Below are 13380 nucleotides of genomic sequence, written 5' to 3'. Positions count from 1 at the left end.
AAAAGTCTGGCTTCGGGGATCCCTGGGTGGCTCAGCAGTTTAGCCCCTGCTTTTGGCCCAGGGCGTGATCCTGGAGCCCCTAGGATTGTCCAAAGCATGTATATCTCTAATAAAGGTAGCATTAGTTGATTGTACCAATGAAATCATAGTTGTTTTTTACTTTTGTCCAGAATTATGCTATGTTTTTAAAAATAGAATGTATATTTTTAGTACAGCTGAGATATTTTTCTATTTTAGTTTTCATTTAATTTTCTATTTCATTTTCATTTAGTTTTCATTTAATGTTTGCTGGTTGGTTTGTTTTTTTTAAGATTTTATTTATTTATTCATGAGAGACACACAGAGAGAGAGAGAGAGAGAGAGAGGCAGAGACACAGGCAGAGGGAGAAGCAGTCTCCATGCAGGGAGCCCGATGCAGGACTCAATCCTGGGTCTCCAGGTTCACGCCCTGGGCTGAAGGCGGTGCTAAACCGCTGAGCCACCCAAACTGCCCATTGCTGGTAATTTTTTATGTTCATTTGTTTGTTTTCCCGTGGGTGATATAACCTAGATGATGATATATTGAAATGTGGTGAGTAGGGTTAGATGAGCGTATATTTCTCTATCTTTCCCAGAAATTTATCACATTTTTTATAACTAATAAGTGACCTAGGAACATGCCCAAGATAATATCTTTAAGAGAACAGAAAAGCAGGATACAAAGCTAAATTACCTAATTGAGGGCACCTGGGTGGCTCAGTTGGTTAAGTATCTGTCTTTGGCTCAGGTCATGTTCTCTGTGTCCTAGAATCGAGTCCCATGTCAGGCTCTCTGCTCAGGGGGGAGTCTGCTTCTCACTCTCCCTCTATACTCTCCCCCTCTCTCTTTCTCTCAAATAAATGAAATCTTTTTTTAAAAATGGAGCCTCTGAAAGTAGGTAGAGGGGTCTTCCCTCTTCCCACCAGGAAACACTTTAATCACAGCAATGAAGATTTTGATCAGTTTTACATGCAAGGGTTCCTGCATATGCTTTGGTTTGAAAGAGTGTTCTAGCTGCTAAATTAGAAGTTTAAAGATGTTTATACTTATGCCTGCCACACTGGAGAGAGAATAGGGCAGAGGTATGTAGCAAGGGACAAAAAATATAAACTAACCGTATTTTAAAATGTCTTTTACTGTAAATATGTTTTTCTTCTATTCATACTCCTCTGAAAGACAAAGTATTATTAGCCCAGAGCAAAACAGTGAAGGCAGGAGAGATGAACCCGTACTACAATCTGGAAGGTGGGTTGGCCAATCATCTCAAGCCAATAGAGGACTTCTGCACAAAATTCTTTGTGGGAACAGAGGTGAGTCAGAATTATCTGCTCTTTTATATATACGTTATATATATATGAATATATATAGTCTTCATTATATATATATTCTTAATTTCAGTTTTATTGAAACATAATTGACATAGAAAATTGTAAGATATTTAAGTGTACATCGTGGTGATTTCATGTATGTATACATTGTGAAAGGCTTCCCTTCATCTAATTAATTAACACATCCATCACCTCACACGTTTATCTTTGTGCCTGTGTGTATGATAACATTTAAGTCATACTCGCTTAGCAAATTTCAATTATGCAATATGGTGTTATACTGTAGTCACCATGTTTTATATCATATCCTCAGAACTCTGTACCTTCCCCTAGCCTTTTCCTATTTCTGCTCCCCCACACCCCCATCCTGGCAAGCACTTTTCTATTCTGATTCATTACAACCTCTACTGTACATTTGCCTTATTAAGGTTCATAATATTTATACCACTCCCATATTTTAGTATACTTGTTTGCATTGAATTTTTTAATAGATTCATATTCATATTCAAAATATTCCTGATGAATGTGAAAAAAATCTATAAAATTCAGTATGACCCTCTTTACTAATGATTTATTGACCAACCTAAAAATATTTATTGAACACCTATACCATATAGAAGAAACCTTGCTAAGTATTATAGATCTACTAAGAAAATATATTGCTTTGGTAGCTAGCAAAATGTAGCAGGAGAGACAGTGCAAAACTCACTCAATTCAAAAGTAACAACTGGATATAATAATAATGGCTGTCGGGGATCCCTGGGTGGCGTAGCAGTTTGGCGCCTGCCTTTGGCCCAGGGCGTGATCCTGGAGACCTGGGATCAAATCCCACGTCGGGCTCCCGGTGCATGGAGCCTGCTTCTCCCTCTGCCTGTGTCTCTGCCTCTCTCTCTCTCTGTGTGACTATCATAAATAAATTTAAAAAAAATTAAAAAAATAATAATAATAATGGCTGTCATTTTTTGGCACCAACTATAATAACCAAAGTGAGCTTCCATTTATTCAACATTTTCTATATAGTAGGGTCTATGCCAGTATTTGTTCCAAATTATATCTCATCTAATCCTAATAATCTTGTAGGGATTAAATTTCGCTTTGCCAATGAAGAAATAAGACTCAGAACTATATCTATGGTCATATAGAAACAGAAATGTCCTTTTCATTCATGACTCGATTTCCCTGAAATAAAGGGTTTACCCTCCAAGCCATGCCACCATGGGAAGACATCATAGCTTGGTCTCACCGGAATGCATTCTGCACTGACACTTTAGTATTATGAGGGTATTAGTTGATTACAGCAGTTCTCAAGAGCATACTGCCCACCAGGCACAGCACTAGGTCTTAGATCAGACATGAATCAACAGCACAGTCCCTGTTCTCAGGGCACCCTCTGCCTAGTTAAGGAGCAGAAACATTAACAACATTATCCATGTCAGTGCCCATCCAGAAGCCACAGGGATGAGAGAGGGGAGGTTGGGGGGAGGCAGACTGTTAGTTGGCTGGACTTTGGAGGTTGAGGAAGCATCTGAAAGATCAGAGTACAATTCCCAGCAGAAGTAACAGCCTGAACAATGCTTTGGAATTACAGAAGCCTGGGATTTGTCTACAGATAGTGGAATCATTGGCAAGAGGGGATGCTATACCTTGACTGCTAGGTTGGGATCCAACCAAAGAGCCTTTTCTGCCACATTAGGGAAATTGAATTACATTTGGTAGACAATGAGGCATTTACCAAACAGATACTTGTTTTATAACTTGGGCTTTCAATTTTTTATAACTTGGGCTTCTAATATTTTTTTAATTTTGGAAAAATACAAGTTCCACCTTAACAAATTTGAAGTGTATAATTCAGTGCTATTAGACACATTTCATATGGTTGAGCAACACTCACAGCCATTTCTCTCTAGATATCTCCAAACTGAAATTCTGTAGCCATTAAAACAATAATTCACCGTTCCCTCCAGCCCCCAGCCCATGGCAACCATTCTACTCTCTGTCTCTCTGAATTTGACTGCTCTAGGTCCCTTATGTAAGTAGAATCATGTAATATTTGTTTCTTTGACACAAGTTTTGAAAGCAGGGGGTGACAGCTTTAGAAAGATGAATGATCATAAGATCTTAAAACAGAAATTAAAGTATGACACCCTGTGCCTAAACTCTTCAGTGACAACTCAGTCAAATGTGAATAAAATCGAAACTCTTTACTCAGTCAAATGTGAATAAAATAGAAACTCTTTACACTGTGGCCTACAAGATTCTGCATGTTTTATATTTGGCTATGTTATATATTTAATTTGGCTGTTTTATATCTCTACACCCCCATCTGTACCAATCTCCTTCTCTCCCTCCAGTTGCTCTGATTTTTCTCTTCTTTTTCTACACCAAACTCTTGCCTGCCTTTCGAGCTTTTACCCTCCTTAGAATTAACTTCATCTATCATTCAGCAGCTATTTATTGAGCATTTACCCTATGCCAGACACTGTTCTTGGTCCAGGGAATATAGCAGTGAACAAACAGACAAAATTCCCCACCCTCATGGGCTGACATTCCAGTGGAATGCTCTTCTACCAACACTTGACATGGCTGCTCCATCGAGAGAGAATAAGGGAGACTGCTCTGGGATCTAGATTGGCTAGTGCAGGACTGAGGCAGGAGACAGTGGAGCCAGAAAGGCAGACAGGCTAGACAAGCAGTGATTTTAAGTGGGTCAACCCTGAGATGAAGAGGGCGTGAGCAGTGGGGCCAGGAATGTCAACACAGGGGAGAAGAGTCGAGTTCTCTGCACCAGGTAACTGGATGGAAAAGGACGTGAAAGTTCCCAGCCAGCTGGCTACAGATAGAATGGGCACTCAGCATGTATTTATTAACCTGGTTCAAGCTTCTCCTCTTTGACTTGGCTCTGTTAAGTGTTCCATGTATCAGTTGTGAGACCAAGGAGATATTAATGACTCTTACAGGACTCTGGCAAGGGCTGGCTCACGTACAGAAAGGTCCTAACCACAGCAGCAAATGCTGTGCTCAGGCAGTGGTGAGGGGGGTGAGGTGCCATAGGCCACAGGAGAGGTGTGCGCACACTGGCCGCGGGCCGGCCTGTCTGCTCCCTCAGACTCTGGACACCACAAGTGGAGGGAGGGCTCGTCTTCTGATGCTGAACTGCGAACACCAAACACAGTCCTTGTCTGTTATGTGAATTAATGGATAAAAGCACAGATGAGTGAATGAGCGCCACCACCCCCCCCCTCCAGTGAGCTCATCCTTCACTTTGCATAGCAAATGCTTTCTCCTGTCCTTTCTTCTACACATCTCAAGCCGTCCTTCAGTTCCTCTCAACAACTCTTTTTATACATCCTTCTCTGGGTTTTCCTTTTACTACCCAGAGAGAAAAACATTGGAATTAGGAGACTGCATCTGGGCGACCCTGAGTCACTAAACCTTTCCGAGTCTCCAGGTTCCTTCAGACTAAAGATTTTCTCGAAACCTCTCCCACCTCCGCTATTCACAGGCTCTGCGTCTTTTCCCTTTGGCTGCTGTTTCTGCCTCTGTATTACACCAGGTCCCTCTGCCTTCCCCCCTCCTTAAAATGGCCATAAGCAGAGCAGAAATATATATTATTAGCTATATTATTTAAATGGAACTTTGTTTCCTGTCCTCAACTTTAAAGATAATGGTGCCATATTATCAATTTACATTCCCCCTTTCCCTCTTACTCCACAAATATTTTTAACTACTGACTTTGTATCATACTGAGGACAAATCACTGAAGAAGTCAGACCAGATCCCTTCTTGGAGCTTTTGGTCTGTTGGGACAGTTCCCCTATTAATAAAAACTTGAGAAACCCAGAAGTGAGAACTTGTGTCCATAGATTATTTTCATAAATGCTTGTGTTTTCCATAGCATTCTGTGGAGATAAAAATTTGGTAAGTTCATTTTTTGTTGCCGTTTAATATAAAAATTAAGTAATTGTTTTTTTTAATAAATTAATTTTAAGTAATTGTTTTGAGCCTCCCCACCCCCCTAACCATATCAAGTTATCACTGCATTGAGTTAACCTGTCACTTTGGGCTTGTGTGAGGCACAGTCAGCTTTAGTACATGCACATGAGGTCTTTATTCCCTTAAGACGTCGCTGTACTCATCAGAAACCTGTTCTGTTTTTAGGAAGGTGGGGTGATATACACAGATTGGAAAATGGAAAGAGACTCTGAAACTGGCCGGTTGATGGGTAAGTTTTGAGGATTGCTCTGTTATGAGTTACTCATTTTTCTGAAGCGCTGAGTAACCCAGGCCTTGCTGCTGAGAAGGCAGGGCATATAAGGTCTTGTGTCTGTCCTTCTCATTCAAAGTGAGGCCCTTGGACCTCAGAGAGCCCGTGGGAGATGCAGAGTGCTGGACCCTACCCCAGGCCTGCCGAATCTGAATCTGGATTTTTAATAAGATTCATCTGGTGATTGCAGACCTGAAACTGATTTTCTGCTTTTCATTCATTTCAAATTCCATGATTTAAAAGTTGTACTCAAAATTATATACTGGAGATAATGAAATACATTCAGCTACTTTTATGATTATTCACATTTCTGTTTATTCAATAATTAATGAGTATTAATTGTGCATGTACTGCATGCACACGGCAGCTGTCTCCACTATACCACTGGGACACAAGTTGAGACTGTGATGCCATGACTTTGTTATGCATTGGTAAACTCTGGTTCTTCCTGGTCTCAGAAATTTTCTTGGGGCCTTACTATGGAACTAGCTTCCTAAACTGCTTTTGAGGCAGACCCTGACACACAGATTTAGTTATTTATTTTAAATTTTATTCCATTTATAGAATAACCAATGACAACAAACTTAAAAACCAAGAGCTTTATGTTTGAAACTCACTAATGTTGTTTGTACTCTTTTTTTTTTTTTTTTTTTTTTTTTTTGAGAGAGAGAGAGAGAGAGAGACAGAATGACAGTGGAGCCCAACATTGGACTTGATCTCAAGACCCTGAGATCATGAATCTGAGCCAAAATCAAGAGTCGGATGCTTAATTGACTAAGCCACTCAGGCACCCCTTGTTCTTTCTTTCTTATTTTCATTCATTCATCATTATTGAGAATCTGTTCTGTGCCAGGCACTGGGGATATAAAGATAAACAAGATATTATCCTCCCCCAAAGGAATTCCATGATCTATTAGAAAATTCAAACACAGAAACAAATGATAACATTACATTGTCTTTAGTGCTATGGCTAGAGGCAAATACAAAGTGACATGGGAAACCAGGAAGGGACCGACTCTCTTAAGTTAGTAAGAAAGGGCCCTACTGAAGAGAGATACAGTTGAGCTGGGTCTTGAAGAGTGGATTGCAATTTTCTGATTGGAGAAAGACCTATCAGGTGGAAGAAGTAATACATGCAAAATCATGGAAACCCCAAACAGCAGTAGACAATTAAGAAACAGGGAGATCCCTTAGCCAAAATATAGCAATAGAGAGGGCAGCAGGAGAGGTCCCAGGAAGGATAATTGGGTCCAGATGGCTAAGAGCCTTGAGTGCCTACTAAGCTTTGAACCTTATTCTAGTCCCACCAGTATAATCAGAATATCACTCTGGCAGGAGAGCAGGGGCTGGATGAATTTACTGGTGGGACTTACAATGGAAGTAGGTTGACCACTTACAATAGTTTAGATGAGAAATGGAGAGGACTGAGTATAGCCATGGTAACAAGGATGTACAGCAGAGGAAATATGAGTGAGACTTAGCAGTCAACATGTCCAGACTTTATGACCAATGGGATGTAGCTTGGTATGGACGGATAAGAGCTGCTTTTAATTTCTTGGCATTTAGTTCATTGCAAAAAAAGAGGGGGGGAGGTGGAGAAATAGCTTTAACCGCTTACTAAAAGGATACCTTGGGATCCCTGGGTGGCACAGCGGTTTAGCGCCTGCCTTTGGCCCAGGGCGCGATCCTGGAGACCCAGGATCAAATCCCACGTCGGGCTCCCAGTGCATGGAGCCTGCTGCCTGTGTCTCTGCCTCTCTTTCTCTCTCTCACTGTGTGCCTATCATAAATAAAAAATAAAATAAAAATTTAAAAAAAATTTAAAAGGATACCTTAAAATCATCATAATACTTTAAAATACTTTAAAATCATCAGTCAAACATTTTGTAATATGGAAACCCAAACAACACTGTTATTCCCATTGGATAATGGTTGAAGTTCAGAGAAGTCCATGTTTAGACCCTCTAACCTATGCACTGCTTGCCCTAATTATATCCATGAACTGGCAGTGTTTTCCCTGAGAGCTACCAGTCTAATGTTTTTCACAAACACCATGAAGTATACCTGAGTAAAGATGAGGTGATTATTGGGACCCAATCCTTCTTGATTTCCTAGGGACACCATGTTCTTATTAACAACAAGGCAGGAGGAAGAATTTCCTCTTCTAAGAAAATTCAGATTACCCTGAATGAGATACATGTGATAAGGCCAAATCAAGCAAAATTTCCAGATGATCTAAGTGACAACCCAAGAAATGAAGGCTGAGTGATGACAATTGACATAATTATTTCATGTACTCTACTCACAGATCGGCGTATGCCATGTGTCATGCATTCTTCCAAGTACTTTCCATGGATTAGCTCATTCAATCCTCATGGCAACCCTAGGGGGTAGCTACCAGCATTGCCAGGGTTTTAACCTAGGCAGTCTGCTCTTAATCACATCACTATAATGAATCCTGCATTAGATAATCATTCTGGAAACTACTTTGTTTATTATAACTTTCTCATGGCAACTTGGCCTGAGGCCTCTGGTACTCTGTTTAATAACTTAAGGACAGCTCTATTCATTGCTAGATGGAATTAAAGGTCCTTAAAAGGACAAAGGGAAGGAAAAGATATGGGTTGAGAATATTTAACATGTTACTGTAAAGTACACATTTTGGTAATTGTCAATCTTGCTATGATTGGTAATCATCACATTTGCAGAAGGCTTCCAGACTCATGGATGGCCCTGCTGCCCAGAGTGAGGTGGTATCTGGGGAAGCCCCACTATGGGAAGATAAAACCAGGCTCTGGTTTTATCAAGAGCAGCAACAAGAAGATAGCTGCTAGTTTCCAGGGTTTTCCTGACTTCCCAAGAATCTTCCAGATTGCTTCAAGATGGCCTTAGAAGTATGTCTCCTATGCTATCTTCAGGATGGGCCTAATTGGAGGAAAACTGGTCTTTTTTTTTTTTTTTAATCCAGAAAAGCTACCTTTAAATTTTTTATTTTTACTTTTCATAAAATTTTAAATTGTGGTAAAATATACATAAATGTAAATTTTACCATCTTAACCATTTTTTAAGTGTATAATTCAATACAATTAAGTACATTTGCATTGTTGTACAACCCATCTCCAGGATGGTGTCCATTTTGCAAAACTGAAACTCTGCACCCATTTAACAATAGCTCCCTGTTCCACTCTCCTCTCAGCATCTGGCAACCACCATTTACTTTATATCTCTATGAATGTGACTACTGTAGATAATGTCATATAAGTGGAATCATACAGTATTTGTTTTCTTGTGATGGACTTCTCTGCCTTAACATCATATCCTCAGGTTTCACCCATGTTGTAGAATTTGTCAGAATTTTCTTCCTTTCAAAGGATGAATAATATTCCATTGTAGGTATATCACATTTTGCTTATTCCCTCTTTGATAAACACTTGGGTTGCTTCCAAATAATGCTGCTGTGAATATGGGTGGACAAATATCTCTTTGAAACTCTACTTTAGGAGCTATCTGCAAGGTTTAGTAGGTGGGTTTTTTTTTTTTTTTTTTCTGCTTAATGTCTCATTGGGATTCTAAGAGGGAAAAACAATCCAACTTTTACACAGCTATCAATATGACGGAATTCACAATAAGTTCATGGTTTGGGTATAAGGTAGCCAGACGCATGGTTTGACCTAGATAGGACATATCTTTATGGCCATCCCTTAGGTGGGTGTGGGCAGCAAGGAGTAGGGAACAGCTAGCCCTGCAGTCATGTCTGGAGGAGAGAAGACCTAATCAATGGTAGGGTAGAAAGCCTAAGGAAAAGGAGGACTCGAGACCTGGAACAGAGACTAAGGAGAGCTCTTGATCTTAACACCCAAATCTGCCTCCCCCTAGTCTTCCCAGTTGCAATAAATGGAAACTTCATGGAGTCAGTTGCTCCTACCAGAAACCTATCATTCTCAGCCCTCCTGTTGAAGGCATCTGTTAGTCTTGTCAATTCCAGCTTGCAAATACTTCTCGATCATCTACTTTTGTCCATTGTAACTTCAACCAAGGTACCATGCTCTCTCACCAGAACTACCTCCTACAGTGTCCCTTCTTTTCTTTTACCTGTCTTGAACTCATTCTCTTCACAGCAGTCAGAGAATCATTAGGAATCAGATTGTCTTCTGGGCCTAAAGGACTCATGGAAACACATCATGTGTAGTATATAATTTAAAATCCTTTCCTACAAGGGCCTGTGTATCTGGACCCTCCCTGGTCCCCACTTGTTTCATATGCCTCATGCTGGGATTACCAGACTTTGGTCTTCCTCAAATTTATAAAGGCACTAAGCACTTCTCCCCACAGGAGTTTGGTGTGTGTTGTTCCATCTGGAATACTCTTCCACACTAAAATCTTCCCATACCAAAATGCTACCAAGAACTATATGGCTCATCTTCAGAGAAGACTTTCCTGACCATTTGGTCTAAATTATGGATATAATTTTTTTCCTACCATAACACATTTAACATTTTTTATTATGTACTTTGGGATTTGTTTATTGGATATTGGATATTCTTTATTGAGTATCTGTCTTTCCCATTAGACTGTAAGCTTCATGAGGGCAGGATCATGTTCATTTATTAACCATTGTTTACTCATCATCTACAGTACCTATAGGTACATAGGGGTAATCCACAAATATTTTTTGACCAACCGAGTTAAAGAATAAGTAACTGAATAAGAACATGAAGTATTCCTTTGAGCTGGAAAAATGGACTTGATGAAAATCCCCTGGACTTCTCATAAAAAGAGGAAGAGCAGTCCCTTGACAGATCCATTTACCCCAACTGACCTCTTATTGTCTACACTTAGATCCCATTAATTAGGACCTGACTGTCCACTGGAAGTCTGCCCATTCTTCATGCAGGAATGTAAATACTATTATTAAAGATGAAATGATCTTTTCCATCCCAACAGCAAAAAAGCCAGTTAACCTCTACACTGTCCATGATGGAGCTGTCCACACTGTTCAGAGGTCACCTTTTTACAAGGACATTGTCCTCACCATTGGGGGGTGGAATGTGGCCATCTGGAAAGAAGGTATTTCGGTAAGTCGCCTGATAAATGGAGGAGTGGGTGTGTGGTCCTTTGTTACTGAGAAAGACAATGGGAATAACAGACTGTTCTGACATAACAGTGCCTCGGGGACACTTTTTAGAGAAATTAGAACAGATGGCCTGGGTTCCAATTTGTCTGCAGAACCACTGTAAGCCTTTTGAAAACACACCATTTGCCTTTCTTTCCTGAGGGAAGGAAACAATATTTACATGTTTCTTCTCTAAGACCTAACAGTCTTCTCTTCAAAATGCATAGTGGGCCGTTGATTTGCTTTATGTTTTTTCCCTCCCCTTAAAATACACGATAGGATGCTAGTTACTGTATGAAGTCCAAGGAGAAACACTGGGTCTGTCACCTTTGCTTCTGCACCAGGAATGTGTCCACAGATTCAGAAAGTGGAAATAAGAAGGCTAAGGGGTCCATTACCGGGAGACCAGAGACATGCATGGACCACAGTGAGGCAGTGCCAGAACTCTGGTAGTCAGGATTAGGAGAGGGCCTGATTCCAGGCAAATAGAAACTAAACTGCCAAAAACTGGAAGACTATTAAAATCCAGTAAAGTGGGCAGCCCGGGTGGCTCAACAGTTTAGCACTGCCTTCAGTCCAGGGCCTGATCCTGAGACCTGGGATGGAGTCCCATATCGGGCTCCCTGCATGGAGCCTGCAGGCTCCATGGAGCCTCCCTCTGCCTGTGTCTCTGACTCTCTCTCTGTGTCTCCCATGAATAAATAAAATCTATAAATAAATAAATAAATAAATAAATAAATAACCCAGTAAAGTAACGGTGTGGGGAAATCATCATGACAGGTCCCATTGGTGTGCAATTTAAGATTATCAAAATCTGAAATATAATTCGTAAATCTACTTCATAGCTCTGATACATATATTCTTTGAAAAAATAATATATAATGTGTATATTTATATATATATATAACATATATATGAATTCTTTGGATAAAATGAATAAACATATACATATATTCTTTAATAAAAACTATATGTTATTTAAATAAAGTGATAAAATATACATATACATATATATATATATATATTCTTTGACCTAGCACTTTTACTTCTGAGACTCTGACACAAATATTTGTGTGAATATGTATATGAGCTTGTCATTGAAACAACTGGAAAGTACTTAAAGTGCCCATCCACAAAAGGACGTCTACTTTATACCAATGTACTTCTGTATGTTCAATTTTTTTTTTTTTTTACAGTGAGTAGGTATCAGTTTTGTTGTTAAAGAAAAAGAAAATTAGGCAAGATTGTCCATAGACTATCTAGGGCTCAAGTACCTGGTTATCCACAGAAATGGAAGGAGCTGGGCAAGGTGGGTAAGAACAGGATAAGGAGTCCATGAATCTTTGTTCCCCACAGGGAAGTTTCTTATGCATGTCTCAGAGGGTAGGAAACAGCTCCACAGTTTAGTTCAGTCTCTGCAGATATAAGTAGATAAATGAGAACACCTCATTGTCAGGTTGGAGCATGACAGTAAGAAAGCACATTCTGATCTTTTCTGTCTATGAAAACCTCCCAAAGAGGGCAAATTACCCCATGGTAAAGAAAAGAGAAGATGATCTTGTCATGCTTTGCTGGTCTAAAATCTCTTCCAAACAATATTTATAAGCCATTGGATGCAGCTCACAGCTGGAATTGACTTTTTATTTGCTTTTTTCCTGGCTGCCAGAGTTGTCTCCATGGGAAATAGACATATGTCAGCAAAATAAAGGAATAGCGAAAAATTTCCTTATAATCTTACCTTCTCTAACAGCCACCAATCTCCAGCTCGACTGCATGATTTGATCCTTTCTAAAAGGCAACTAAAATAAGAAAAAAATGTTATAAAAAACACACAGGAAAGAAAAGGGTTAGCATTATATAAAATCCTACAAGAAAAAGAATCAAGCTTCAGAGTGGGCATAATTATGCTGTTCCACGATCATAGCCATCTGATTTGTACTTACACAAAATCATTGTGAATACACCTCCAATAATAGTTTTCACGTGTTCTTTTAAAATTTGTTTAAAGACCGGACCCCTCCTTCAGTCATCCTGTGCACCAAAAAAGTATACCGCAGGCCACTGGTCCCTGACAAGGCCTGGAGTTTTCTATATTGGCCGAGAAGATGGATACATCGATATCTGGGACCTTCTGGAGAAAACTCATGAGCCAGCCCAGTCACAAAACATCTGCATAACTATGATCACCTACATCAAACCCTGGACCTTTTCTGGTGTGTTAATTCTAATTAAATGACCTAAGTTATTTTGCTTTTTTGGGGTAACTCAGGAACATTTTTACATTCATCTGGAAAGTTTCTAATATTTTTTTCTCAAGTTTTTGTTTTTCTGCCCATCTCATCCCATCCTTTCTCTTCCCTTTCTTCCCCTTCCTTCTTGCAGTCAAACTTTGGATATAATCTGAGATTCTCTCATTATTTTCCTTATTGACAATTATTTCTGAGGCATGGTTAGTATAAGCAGAGGCTGATTTTGAACCACAAAATGAAAAGCATCCTTTCATCTTCTCCAGGTCAGATAGGGTGATCCCTAAATCTTTGCTGCCCTTTGCTGCTGCTTTTCCAAATAGAATAGTTCTTGTATCTTTAATTTTTAATTATGCCACAAATTTTCAATATTTTGTCATTTTTATGGCTTTTCCCTGGACAGTATCAAGC

The 13380-nt window shown here is 39.6% G+C and overlaps 1 protein-coding gene across 7 annotated transcripts in view; it reads left to right on the top strand.

Annotated features, from left to right (window-relative positions):
• Positions 1-13380, top strand: part of DNAI3 (dynein axonemal intermediate chain 3) — an 81568-nt gene that overhangs the window by 52448 nt on the left and 15740 nt on the right. For 6 of the 7 annotated variants that reach the window (XM_025417792.3, XM_025417793.3, XM_025417788.3 and 3 more), the window contains 4 exons: positions 1195-1328; positions 5505-5568; positions 10555-10685; positions 12732-12936. In XM_025417792.3, the coding sequence (XP_025273577.1) occupies positions 1195-1328; positions 5505-5568; positions 10555-10685; positions 12732-12936 (534 nt within the window). The remainder of the gene's footprint in view (positions 1-1194; positions 1329-5504; positions 5569-10554; positions 10686-12731; positions 12937-13380) is intronic. The other variant, XM_025417794.3, reaches the window with a different exon arrangement.

This window comes from Canis lupus, chromosome 6, assembly GCF_003254725.2.
Source record: "Canis lupus dingo isolate Sandy chromosome 6, ASM325472v2, whole genome shotgun sequence".
Taxonomy (NCBI): Eukaryota; Metazoa; Chordata; class Mammalia; order Carnivora; family Canidae; genus Canis; species Canis lupus.
The sequence above is the reverse complement of the archived record's forward strand: the minus strand, read 5'-3'. Positions and strand labels throughout refer to the sequence as shown.